The following is a 14,380-nucleotide window of genomic DNA, read 5'->3' as shown; positions in this document are numbered from 1 at the left end:
TGTTCACTAAGATATAAAAACTGTGAAATAAAGCAACACATCTTGAGCCTACTTGGAGGAGCTAGAAACAAATTCTAGAGACGGTGCCAAGTTTTCATTCAATTTGTTTCAACGAGGGTGAAACCAAGATCTGGGTGATGCTTTTCTTTTCCGCCTTAGAAACAACTGATTTTTTCCCTCTTCTTTTCATATATTAAATTAAGACGATTTCTTTTTACTAAAGAATTCTGCTCATGTGTACACTCACTTACTGCTATATATTCTAGATAAACAGATATTAATTTCATAATTAAAAGTAATCTTGTGTAAATACCCTGCAGGCCTCCATGAATCAAACACATACTGTGTGTCAGGCCCCCCACCGTCTTCAAGTGGAATGTACTGGCTGGATAATTAGATAGTACATATTTTTTAACCTTATTTGCATGCATATTATATCTTTTGCACACTGACAAGCAGCAGTAACAACAAAAGTCAGATTACCACAGGGAATTCCCACAAAGAAGTCTTCATTCCTTATAATTTGCAGCCTAAATTAAAATAATTTGATCTTTGACAAGGATGAAATGTCAAGCAGAAGGGGGTCCTCTACAAGCCACGGCCTGTGGCTTCTGAAATCTGCCTAATTTATGTCAGTCACTTCTTAATACATATTTAAGTATTACACGAAAAAGATGATAAATATGCAATCTGACACCTTTGGTATTTCCCTGCTGTTAATTTATAAAGGTCTGGCTTCCCCCAAACTGACTAAAATCATTTAAATAACAGAAGAATTGTGAAATAAGCTGGAGTTGGGGCCTGGCTTCCATTTTCACTCAATATTGAACACAGCAGGCAGTACGCTAAGACAATTATTTGACTAGGCCTCCGAACCCCACTGTGACAAGTTACTTTCAGAATTAGTGAAGGAGCATTCCTTTGTTCATCTGCAGAAAAGGAGAGCATGCTGCAAATAGGTTTTTTTGTTTGCTTTTAATTGAACTCAGGGAATCACATGTGACAACTTAAAAACATCAGTGTAGACTATTATTCATGTTTTCACTCTCCATAGTCTTGTCACGTGTAGGTTTAAGGAAATAGTAAGCAGCTCTCTGAAAAGTCGAAAAACTCCTTAAGAAATCCCAAAGAAGAAGGACCGATGAAGAGCACTGAGATTCCTATGAAAACTGGACAATGTTCTTACATAAATGCCTATTTATTAATAATTTGTTTCCACTAGTTTTTGACCACAGGCTACCTTCGTCTGTTGGCTTTAACACTGTGTTGATTAGTCTGGAAATTTCCAGAGCTGGTTCTGATGGAGACCAGGAGTTGTGGCATACCAGTTTGAGTGCATGGAAATAAAAGCTGAAGTGAAGGCTATGAAATATAAACAAGTTATAATACTGTGTCAGATAATATTTTCATCCACTTGGAAGATTTATGATTTTTAAAAAGGTAGCTACAGAGGAAAAGAATTTAAAAGCTAACAGCCTCAGTGAGTCAATAAATCCTGAATATTTTTATTATGTTGAAGAAAGGTTATTAACATATAGTACTCTAGGAGCCATTTGCAGAGTGCAAGGTTGTCAGGCCACTATCCACTCATTTCAGTTTTGAAATGGAAGATCTTATTCTAGAGACAAATTTACCAAAAAGAAAAGAAAATGGTTTACATTTTTCTTCAAATATATTTTAATCCTAGATTATAAATATACCATGCACCATACTACACAGAAGTGTTAAAGACAAATTTTTATATGTGATTTTAGTGTTTGAGATTCAGTTAATGAGCATTCAAAACTTGTGAAGAACTTTGAAGAGCAATAAATGTGCACAACAAATCTGATGAGATATGATTAATGATAAACTGTAAATATTTTTTCATAGTGACTTTAATTCTATGCCCAGGTCAGATAAAATTATTCATAATTTTACTTACTAAAATGTAAAACATTGCTTTGTTCATTGTTTAAAATGGCATGGTGTAAAATGACTTAAATAAACCTGATTTTTAAAAGAGTTTCTGCAAACTTATAGGTAATTCATAGCACAGAATTACATTTTACAAAAAACCACAGCAGCAAATCTACAAGTTAAGACACATACACATAAGTGGCTCAACGGGACTTCTGATATTTAAAGGCTGTGTACTCTGTATTTCACCAGTGATTAAGCTCCATGTTTTTTGAAATGCATTTTAAAAGTATTATCCACAAAACACACTGTAATATAGGGACTCAGAATGCCTTTTAGGCAATTGTAGTATTAGCTGGTAATCTGGTAATGGTGATAAAAGTGCTGATTACAGATAATCGCATAGTTTTTTTTTTTTTTTTTTTTACAGTGGAATGGGAGACAGCAGGCAAAGGAGAGGAAGATGGAAGCACACCGCATACCTGGAAACAGGAATATTGAGAAACTGGTACCATGCATGCACATACACGGCTGCTGAACATGCTGAGAATAACAACAGTTCTTTGGGTTCAAGATATCAAGCACTAGCCATAAGTATTAGCAGAAAGCCACTTTAATTTTACATGTTTCTCTTTTTAGGAGATTCTGTGAGTCAAAAATTATAGTTGGGATATTAAATTTCTCACTAAAAGCTATTAAAAATAACTTCAGGTAAATATAGAAATTTCACCTGTTGCTTACCTTTTACCTGTCTCATTTTTTCCTTACCCTCCTCAGTAAGAAAATATAAAATATATTTATCTTAATGAAATGGTAACACTGTCTGACCACCCCCCCACCAAATTTCTTATTTTTTCCTGGAATAAGGAGGTATTTTTTTGTTTGTTTGTTTTGGACTTAATGAATTCAATTTTTGTTTCCTATGATCATCTTGGTTGAGGTCCACATCTTACTGTTTCCCTTCATTTTTGCTTCTAGAACTGCATTTCCCCAAAAAAAAAAAAAAAATCAAAAAACAACACCTGTGTAACTTTAGAAGCGAGGGAAGATCTTTTGACTATTCTTATCACTTACGTGTACACACACATACATACACACACATGTGCACACATATAGAAAGAGGGCAAGGAGATACTTTTGGAGGTGATGAGATGTTAATGGCTTTGATTATGATAATTCCACAGTATTTCTTTTCTCCAAACTCATCAAGTTGTCTACATTAAATATGTATAGCTTTATATACGTCATCTATGCCTCATTCAGGGTTTAAGAAAGAACATTCATCCGCAAGTTTTATTTCTCCCACTCCAAGATAGTCTTTTGCAGGGGGAAGGCTGGGCTCAGGTTCTCTAAGTACATGCTGACATATGATCCAGGATGATTTTGATATATGGGGCATAGACAAAGCTGTGAAAACCTGCCTTGCTGCTGCTGCTGCTGCTAAGTCGCTTCAGTTGTGTCCGACTCTGTGCGACCCCATAGACGGCAGCCCACCAGGCTCTCCTGTCCCTGGGATTCTCCAGGCAAGAACACTGGAGTGGGTTGCCATTTCCTTCTCCAGAAAATCTGCCTTACTACTGCCTTTAATAATTTTGCTTTCTGGGTTACTGGTCAATCAGAATCTTGTCTTTCTAATTCTGCTAATTAACTTTGTGTCCCTGACACACTTCTTGCAATTTGTTAATTCTTGAACTCATTTAGGTTTTATGGAAATGTCTAAGTTTTATGTCTTAATCATTAAGACAAAGCTCAGGATTGGAGGATGGAATTTTGGCCTTAAAATACCATCCTCCCAAGTCTCACCAAATACCAAAAGACTGAAATACTTTGGAGAATGGGGCATTTTATTCTCTCATGAACCTTGCCAGTACAAAGAGTAAATTAAAAATTCATGAACTTCATAAGCTTCAATCCCAGTTGACAACATGAGATGTTAGGTACATATCCATGCTCCAGATAGTTTAATATAAATGTTGCTTTTAATATATTACCTTGCAAATTTAAATTAATTTAATTTTTAAATTTCTTTATATTTTGTTATGAAGTTAGAAGATAAGAAACTCTTCAAGTTAAAAATTTCACCTTTGTTAAATCTCTTTCACTGTATTTGAGCAAACTCCAAGAGACAGTGAGGGATAGGGAAGCCTAGCATGCTACAGTCCACTGGGGTGCAGAGTCAGACACAACTTAGTGACTGAACAACAAAAACATGAGTGTGTGTGTGTGTGTGTGTATTCATTCTCCAACTGATTTGTTTTCTTAGATTTAAATATTTTGGCAGCAAACAATACAATTCTTTTTTTAAATTACGAAAAAAATGCTCATATGTGTCTCTGCAGTAGAGAAACAATAGAATCTCTTTAAATGAAAGGATTTGGGGGAAGACTAAATCAGGTAATGGATGTGCATTGCTTAGCACCAAGCATGAGGTATATTTAATAATTGATAAATCTTAATATTACTATTATCAACTATTATTGTTCAGTCAGTCGTGTCCGACTCTGCAACCCCATGGACTGCAGCACACCCTATTATCCCTTGATATTAACATTATTCCAAATATTCACCTTCTTTGGGGAAAAAAGAGCTTCCTAAATAAAAGAGAGATGTGAAATAAAGGGTCACACAGCAAATGGTTTGTTTTGAAGAAGCTGTCATTAAAATATATATCTATTACTTGAGGTACTCTTGTACTGAAGTGCTTTTATTCTGTTATATATTTTCAAACCATAGTTGGTATAATTTTAGGCCAAACAGGAAGCAAGAGCAAGCAGAATCAAATTTCCAAATTGCTGTTTTTATTATATTTAATTAGGAAGTAACCTTGAGGGTACAAAGGCGTATATTCTGCTAATATGATAGACTGGATTCATTAAAAAGTGAGTAGAGAAGCAGATTTTACATCACCATCCATACACACAAACACACACACAAACCAAGTTTTAGAAGTAAGATAAATGCATACAAATCATAACAGTATTTCAAGATATACAACAATAGAATGAGGAGTGCACAGCGCTGGCTCTGACTTAATAAATGCTACCGTGGTGGTGGCTAGAATAAGGCAGTAAATGTAGAGCTGGGAAGCCAGACTTGGAGGACATGTAGAAACACGACCCTAAAGAGTTCTCAAGATGTAAAGCTTGGTGGAACAAAATCACTGAATCTTATCACTTGTAATGTTAAAATCAATGTTTTCCATACTTATTTTCATCACATGTCTTTTGCTATATGATATAAACTTTTCCTTGAACATTTTTCACTTTGTGACTAGCATATTACTGTATGATAGATTGATGTGTTTTCTTTTTGGAAATTAAGACTTTACTTTTTAGAGCAGTTTAAGGCTCATGGCAAAATTGAGGGGAAGGTACAGATATTTCCTGTATACTTCTGTTTCTACAAGTGCATAGCCCCTCCCACTGTCATCATCCCCTATCCGAGTGGTACATTTGTTACAATTGATGAACCTACCTCAACACTTCATAATCTAAAGTTTATAGTTTCCATTTGGGTTCACTCTTGGTATACATTCTATGGCTTTGAAAAAATGTATAATGACATGTAGTCACCATCATTATATCACATAGAGTATTTTTATTGCCCTAAAAACTTCTGTGCTTTGCCTGTTCCTCCCTCCCTCCTCCTTAATTGGCAATTGGAGATCAGCCCTGGGATTTCTTTGGAAGGAATGATGCTAAAGCTGAAACTCCAGTACTTTGGCCACCTCATGCAAAGAGTTGACTCATTGGAAAAGACTCTGATGCTGGGAGGGATTGGGGGCAGGAGGAGAAGGGGACGACAGAGGATGAGATGGCTGGATGGCATCACTGACTCAATGGACGTGAGTCTGGGTGAACTCCGGGAGATGGTGATGGACAGGGAGGCCTGGCGTGCTGCGATTCATGGGGTTGCAAAGGGTCGGACACGACTGAGTGACTGATCTGATCTGATCTGATCTTTTACCGTCTTCATAGTTTTTTCTTTTCCAGAATATCATATGCATTATACAGCATATAGCTTTTTCACCATGACTTCTTTCACTTAGGAAGATGCATTTATGTTTCCTTCATGTCTTTTCAGTTTGGTAGCTTTTCAGCCCTGAATAATATTCTATTGTCTGGATATACCACAACTTATTTTTCTGTTCATCTGCTAAAGGACCTCTTATTTGCCTCCAAGTTCTGACAATTATTAAATAAGTTGTTATTAACATCCATGGGCATGTTTTTGTGTGTACATATGTTTTCAGCTCCTCTGGGTAAGTACTAAAGAGTAGGATTCCTGGATCATGTGGTAAGGGCATGTTTAGCTTTGTAAGAAACTTCCAAACTCTCTTCCAAAGTGGCTATACCACTTTGCATTCCCACTAGAAATGATTTAGACCCCCTATTGCTTCATATCCTCACCAGCTTTTGGTTTTAGCAATATCCTAATAGCTGTAGAGCAGTATTTCATTGTTGTTTTAATTTGCATTTTCCTTATGAAATATGATGTGGAGTGTCATTTCACCTGCTCATTTGTCATCTGTGTATCTCCTTGGGTGAGGTATCAGTTAAAGTCTTTGGCCCAGTTTTCAATAGGGTTGTTTATTTTATTATTGTTGAATTGTAGGGGTTCTCTGTATGTTTTGAATATACAAAGTTCTTTATCAAATATGTCTTTTGCAAATATTATTTCTTAGTCTGTGACTTGTTGTCTCATTCTCCTGACACCATCTTTCACAAACCAGAAGTGTTTAATTTCAATGAAGTCTGGCTTATCAATTCTTTCTTTCTTGTTTTGTGCCATTGGTGTTGTATCTAAAAGGCATCATCATATCCAATGCCATTTAGATTTCCTCCTATGTTATCTTCAAACTTTAGAGTTTTGCATTTTACGTTTAGCTCTGTGATGCATTTTCAGTGATTTTTATTAAAGGTGAAGGCCTGTTAAGAGGGTTTTTTTTTTTTTTTTTGCCTGTGATTTCCAGTCATCTCAGCACTATTTATTTAAAAACTTTCTCTTCTCCATTGTATTGGCTTCCCTCATTTGTCAAAGAACAGGTGATTATATTTATGGGAATATATTTCTGGGTTCTACAATCTGTTTCCTTGCTTTGTCTGTTCTTTCACCAACATACACTGTTTTGATTATTTTCTAGTAAGTCTTAAAGACAGATAATGTCAGTGCTCCAACTTTGTTCTCCTTCAATTTTGTTTTGGCTATTCGGGTCTTTTGACTCTCCAGATAAATTTTAGCATCAGTTTGCTGATATTCACAGAATAATGTGCTGGAATATGGGGATTGCATTAAATCTTTAGTTCAAGTTGAGAAGAACTGACATCACTACCACAGTGAGTTTACCTAACCATGAGCATGAAGTATCTCTCTCAGGTAGTTTTCTTCTTCAATCTATGTTCAGTCTATGTTCAATCTATGTTCAGTGGTAGGCGAAGGTAAAGAGAAGTGAAAGAGGTTTCACAGTATTTACCCTATATTACCCCACTCCAGTACTCTTGCCTGGAAAGTCCCATGGACGGAGGAGCCTGGTGGGCTGCAGTCCATGGGGTCGCTAAGAGTCGGACATGACTGAGCAACTTCACTTTCGCTTTTCACCTTCATGCATTGGAGAAGGAAATGGCAACCCACTCCAGTGTTCTTGCCTGGAGAATCCCAGGGACGGGGGGAGCCTGGTGGGCTGCCGTCTATGGGGTCACACAGAGTCAGACACGACTGAAGACTTAGCAGGAGCAGCAGCAGCAACCAAAAGCCACACTTCAATTTTTTCTTTTTCATTTTTGCCTTTTGCTACAGATTTTCTTTAAAAAACAGTTTTTGAGGGCAGAAATACTTAAGATCTACTATATAATGAATTTTTAAAAATTTATATGCACATATAGCTATATAAGTATATATATATAACATATATACACATTTATCATCACAAATACCAATCACAGAAAGTCCATGTTGAGCCCAAATCCTTGACCTTTTGTGAAAATAATCCTTTTCAGGATTACGAGCTGATTCAGTCATGAAGGGCCTTTCCCGTACCATGACAATCCATTCTACCTGTAATACTTTGATTTATTTATCAATCATGATGAGGAAAAAGTCCGAAGAGATATAGTCTGAATTAGTACCACTTTTGCTGTTATTATTATTAACAGTAAATTAGAAAGCTGAGATAATGAAGAACCTAGCCAGATGATCATATTTCTCTGTGGTCCCTAACTGCTTTTGTCTACCAAACTTATTACCTGAAAAGTTGCCACTAAAGATTTAGGTCTCAGCTGACAAGTTGTTTCTTTTTAAAATGAAAAGTGTTAAAGCCAATATTTCTCAATTCACATAAGCTAGTCATTAGGCATCCTTGTTTCATGATTCTGTTCATTTGTCTTTACTACTTATCAAAATTTAACTTTTCCTTTTTCTTTAACCCCTAAAATCCTCTAAATAAATCTAAGTCATTTTCTATTATAGCTTGTCTCCAAATTTTTAGTCCTACAATGTATTTAATTTTGATAGACATATTTGCTCCAAACCTTTTTAAAGTCTATCTTTTCTTGCTATCTTCACTCTCTTTCTTGACTTTTTCACTTTCTACAAATGTAATGGGGAATGGCAACCTCAGGAACTGAGAAAACCTAGCTAATGAATGGGTATGGGGAATGGAAAAGTATATTTTTTAACCTTTATTCATGAAAGTAAGTACAATTTTAGTGAACTGTATTTTTAAAAGTTATATGATATTGAGACCTAAAAATAATATGTTTTTTTCCATGTATTCTGCAACTTTTTTCTTTCCCTTCAAGTACTTTCTTTTATCTTACAGCTTTCTGTCCATACAATATCCAGTGATATCTACAGTTATTTCCACCTCTCAATTATTTTATGCTGTATTAAACAATGCATACTCACACTTAGCTTTTCATTAGTATTTCAGATAGTGCTAGATTTTCAATAAGTGACAGAAATGACATTTTAGAATACTGGGTAAAGCTATGTGGATTGCTAAAATTCTAACTTCTTCCATGGGCTATCACAACAAATTAATACACTCAAGCCATTTCATAGAATTATAAAGAGAATTCATTTTCTTACTTCTATTTCTACAGATTCATGTAGCTTCTTGCAGGTGGCTGAGAAAGTTTCAGATGTGCCAAACTCAAAATACCAAAATTTGTTCTTCATTCTGAAAAAGGAAAGGAAGAAGTGGCTTAGGCAATTATTAATAACAAAAGGTATTTTTAAAAATTGAGTAGACCTGTCTTGTATTATGAGTGATAGAAAAGGTGTGAGGACATGTACCATCTGTTATGTAAAAAATGCTCACATAATTTTCAAAGTTTAAGTGCTATTGTCAAATTATGTGATTGTCCTGGAGGGGATTATAGGGATGTGTTGATCTATAATAGTGGTTGCTCAGATTTTAAAATATGGTTTTAGTGCTTATGATTTGTAGCTAGTTCTTAGACAACTTGATTTGAGACCAGCCACTGTGTAACCATAAAGAGAAAGAGAAAAAAAAAAAGCATAGACTTTTCATGAGATCTTTTTTTTTCCTTTTTCAAGAAACTGAACTGAAATATGCTCAATTTTTCTAGATGGCTATGCATTGACTAGAAATTACCATGATTGGAAAGCATATTAAACAGAAAAAAAATAGTTATCCACAGGGTAAAATTTAGCATTTTTTAGATAACTATCAATTATCATTTAAAGATACTGTCCTCTGTTACATGAATGGCAGTGGGAAATTATGATACAGCCTGATAGAACTAAAGAAGTAATAACAATATTTTATCAGCAAACAAAGTTGTGAAGAAAATATAGTTTTAAATTAGTACAGTATTTAATCTGGAATTAAGATATTCAAAATTTATTTTCTCCCAGAAATCAGTGACCATATCTTGGTTTCTTTGTACAGGTAATTAAATTAATGATCATTTAAAGTAATTGTACAAAGGATGACTAGATTTTTATGTAATCTTGTACTGGATCTAAAAATTAATTTTCACAAAAGCTGCAGTTTTTAATTATACATAGTCTAACATACTGTCATGCCCTCAGTTAGAAGAAAATACAGGTAAAATGAGATATATGTTTTCACACATGAAGGTAAAACAAAAGAAAATTTTTATAATGATATTCAAATGTCTCTACAACAGCAAATTATTTTTTTCTTTATAAACCCTGACATGTGATTTTCACATTAGAATGTAAAGCATTTCGACAATTAAAAAAGACACTTGGCAGGGACCTTACTATTTAATGCAAATACTATTACTTGTTATAAAAAATGACATGGAGTACTTATTGTTATGCTGTGTTGTATAGAGTTCTCTGATATGAAATATGAATTATAAAAATAATCTTATCCACCTAGACACATCCAATAATATTTAATTTCCTACAAGGCTTATTTGCTTACAAAACTTTCACTTGCCTTCTTGCACTAATCACCATATTAAGGCCGATAATCTAAAAACCAAGGTAAGTTTCAGAGGATTCTAGCACTATGAATTATCATTCTTTTTCTCGAGACTGTCTTCCTTGCATATGGCCTGATTTCATATGTCTGAGTAGATAGAAATAGATGATAACTAGTTAGAAAAAACAATGACAAACATTTAACAGTAAGACCTGTGGGTCTAGGCCTACATGTATGTTTATGTTAAATTAATGAAAACAGTCTACTTTATAGAATAAATGTAGTTTTACAATTTTATACATTGGTTGAAGTTTAGGAAAATTAAAAATATTTTCCTATTAATGCACCATTATCATAAAAAGATACCATTCAATAAACTGATAGGAAGACATTGTTCAGTATCAAATAGTATCTAGACAATCTTTGAATATTATTTAGTATATATTTTATGCTGCTTCTATTTGGAATTGTCTTTCTACATTCAAAAAGTTTTCTAATAATACTTTTCTGTTGCTGTTTTATCCAGACCTTCCTGGATTCATTTATTCATCACTCATGCAATCAACTTTCAGTGAGAACATTCACTTCTATATTCTGTGTTTATCCTAAAGATACAACTATGAACATGATTATCTTCGTCTCTAAGGAGCTCAGGATGTTAAAGGTTATGGGCATATAAAATAATTAAAAAGCGAATTCTCTAAATTAAATATGACTGAAATATTGTGAAGAAACACTTTGGTGAATCTCCTGCTTTTACCTGCAGGGTCCAAAAAGCTTTAGAAGAGAAGGTGGCATCATAATGGATAAGCAGAAGACAAACAGGAGGAAAGGGAGACAAGTTCTGGAGCAGGTTGTTAAGAGTTCAGTGTGACCTGGGGGGTAGGGATGGGAGGAGGGAGGGATGCTCAAGAAGAAGGGGATATATATACACTCATGACTGATTCCCAGTGTGGTATGGCAGAAACCCAACACAACATTGTAAAGAAATTACCCTCCAAATTAAAAAAAAAACAAAAACAAAAACGTGCAGAATGACTTAAAGAGATTCCTAAGCGTGGGCTAACTAGGCGTATGCCAAGTTAAGGGGTTTAGACTTGATATGACAGATTTACAGGATGCTATAGAAGTCTGTTAGCACTGGAGGGATGTGGCCAGTCTTGTTATATGGATAAAATAAAACTCACAGAAATGAATAACTGAGTGGCAATGTCGAACTGTTAGTGCTATGGACAGAAATGTGGTAACTGGAATAGCACAGGTGAAAAATAACCAAGGGGCAAGGAAAATGGAAGAAGAGGCTCAGTTTAAGAGACATAAATTCGGGTGCATCAATACGAACTGGTAGTATTAGATAACACTAATTTCTGCCATACCTGGGTTATCTCTGGGGGTATATGTGGGGATATCAAAGTATTACTCCAGGAAAAAAGAGGGGGGCTATGAGTTCATGAGTCTACATTTTGACAGGTTTGGTGCTATTTTCAAACTTCACTGTATTGAAGTTTGAAAATTATATACATGACTTCAAATTGCATGTAAATGATTACTCCCAACTTTTTTTCCCAAAGTTCTTCATAGCTTAACCGGGATGATGAGGAGATTGTATAAGCTAACCAATATATACTTACTTTAGCAAACACATCACAAGAAACAGAAATTCTGAGAATTTACATTCAGGCTTTATTCACCATATTAGTTAGCATTACTGCTCATGTGCAAAAGCTGCTTTAAATTCTCCATTATTACAACCATTTTATGTTTCACTTAGATAAATATATGGAGGCAATAAAAAGCACATAGGATCAGATTCCACATGACAAATTAAAAGCTGTTAAATTTTATTTTTTTCCACCAAACTAGTTTTTAGGTTGTAGAAATGCAAAAAGCACATTTAAGCATGTATGCTATTTATTTTTATCACTCACATTAGAAAATGATCCAAATAATTCAAACTCAAATTTGTCAGAGGAAACATATAGCTTTGGATTTGAAGAACAAGGTAACAGGACATCTAACCCCCTATGAAATGTTCACACCACAGTCAAATTTATTGTATCCTTAGACAAGTTTCGTGATTACAGGTATGATGACATAAGTCCTCCAAAAAAAAAACAGTTATTCATACTATTATAATTTTAAGCTGTTAATATATTAAATCCTATTTCAATGAATTTAATTGTAGGTCTACAGCCTTCAGTTTAATATTTAAAGTGCTTGGCTACCAGATGTTCAGGTAAAAATGAAATTGACATTCATTTGCCAGGCATTTATTTTTCTTGCTACCAGTAATTTTGCTTCTTTTACACACTCTCAGGAAAATGTGAACTATCAGAGATATTGCTCAGAAAGACAATTATTCTTGTCACAATGAAATGTAGGTAATATTTAGTTCTACAAGTTTTGTTCAAATAGGCATTTTAATTTCTAGCGATATATTTAACCTTAGAACTTGTCTTCCTGGTTTACAATTTTTTTTAAAACTTTTGTCTGCTAAGTAATGATAATGTAGCAAACATAAAACAAAACAAGCAAAACATGAACTGCCAGTGCAATTCCCAAAAAAGAATACCAAAGAACCTAATTAGATATGAAGTTCACTTTAGCAAAGATACAACATAAAAAGGGTGAAATTGCTTCATTTACCTTACTGTAGCAAACTTGAAAGTCATAAACACAGAAAAAGTTTTAATTCAGTCAAATTACTCTTAAATATCATTTTTTTTCTTTCACAGGTGTGCTTTTTTTTTTTTTTTCATGTATTTAGTGGTGATGTAGAAGATACTGGAAGACCATTTATATATGTGTAAAACTGAATAGACACCTGAATCCATTCTCAGACATCCGTAGCTAAGGGATTATATCTATACTATCTGAATAACATGCTCATCAGATAAAATAAAATTCTGACCTTTGCTTTTCAAATGAAAGCAAAAACATGAAGCCCTCAGTAGCTTAGTCAAAATGGATTTTAAATGAATATTTTTTTACTCATTAAGCATGCTTCAAAAACCTCATTTATATTAGCTTGCTTTCATTTTTGCCCTGTTATCCTGTTATGTAAGCATTTCAAAGTCATTTCAAAACTTGTTTTAAAATTATTTTCCATGGAGAACAATGCTTCTGACATTTCAATAACTTTATTTTAATAATAAAAATTCAGTCTCACAATTTGATGGAATACTCTAGAAACAGGAATTTTGAATTTGGCTAACAATGTTGGTGATGAGAGATGTGGCACTGTTGACTTACAGCAATAGGGTAAGTGTTGAAAGTGGTGCACTATGTCATAAAACTCAGATCAGGTTTGGTTTTCACTGCCAAGAGACGTTACAACAAACACAAGTAATAGGGTTACTCTTTCATTCCCAAACGAGGTGAGGTGTTACTCTTAATATGATTATATCTTATAAAAAGAACTACATTTCATTGAAACCCTCAAATCTATGCTTTTTTTTTTTAAATAGGAAGTTATACTCTCTCATAGCAAAAGAATAATGATGATAATACCAGTTCATAAGGAAGAAACATGGCTGTAATGACTACAGTGGAGTCACTTTATATTCATATGGAAGACAGCAAACTTTCCTCATATTTGCAAACAACAGGTAGAGATACATTTTTTGAAATGACATATAAAAATGCTTGTATCTAATGTGCATCCTTAAGGCACACTTGTTAAGCCCTCAGGAGACAATGAAACATGCTACAGAAACTTCAGACAGAATCATAAAACATTCTAACTTAGTATGTAAAAACAAAAGAGATGGGTAGTCTAAAAATGCAATTTTTAACCTGAATTGCTTGTATAAGATTAAAGTTGCTCATATGTAAGGTGAAACCTGCTCTCAAAGATTGAATATTTTAGTATGTTTTAATTCTCTGGAAGAAAGAAAAAGAATATGTGGTTATATAAGACTATTTTTATATAAGAGGACTTTCTTCCTTAACAGAAAACAATTATTTCTTTCTTAAATGTTCTTTCTCCTGCTTTTTGATTCCCTGGTAGCTCAGTTGGTAAAGAATCCACCTGCAATGCCAGAGACCCCAGTTCAAATCCTGGGT

At 34.1% G+C, this 14,380-nt stretch overlaps 1 protein-coding gene across 9 annotated transcripts in view; it reads right to left on the bottom strand.

The window, feature by feature from the left end:
- The window catches only part of DGKB (diacylglycerol kinase beta), a 1,123,143-nt gene that overhangs the window by 206,217 nt on the left and 902,546 nt on the right, over positions 1–14,380 (bottom strand). For all 9 annotated transcript variants that reach the window (XM_086397581.1, XM_086397582.1, XM_086397586.1 and 6 more), the window contains one exon: positions 8,986–9,076. In XM_086397581.1, the coding sequence (XP_086253707.1) occupies positions 8,986–9,076 (91 nt within the window). The remainder of the gene's footprint in view (positions 1–8,985; positions 9,077–14,380) is intronic.

This window comes from Bos grunniens, chromosome 4 (genome assembly GCF_055505025.1).
Source record: "Bos grunniens cultivar Pamir isolate PY7600 chromosome 4, Bosgru_T2T1.0, whole genome shotgun sequence".
Taxonomy (NCBI): Eukaryota; Metazoa; Chordata; class Mammalia; order Artiodactyla; family Bovidae; genus Bos; species Bos grunniens.
This window is presented reverse-complemented; position numbering and strand designations above follow the sequence as displayed.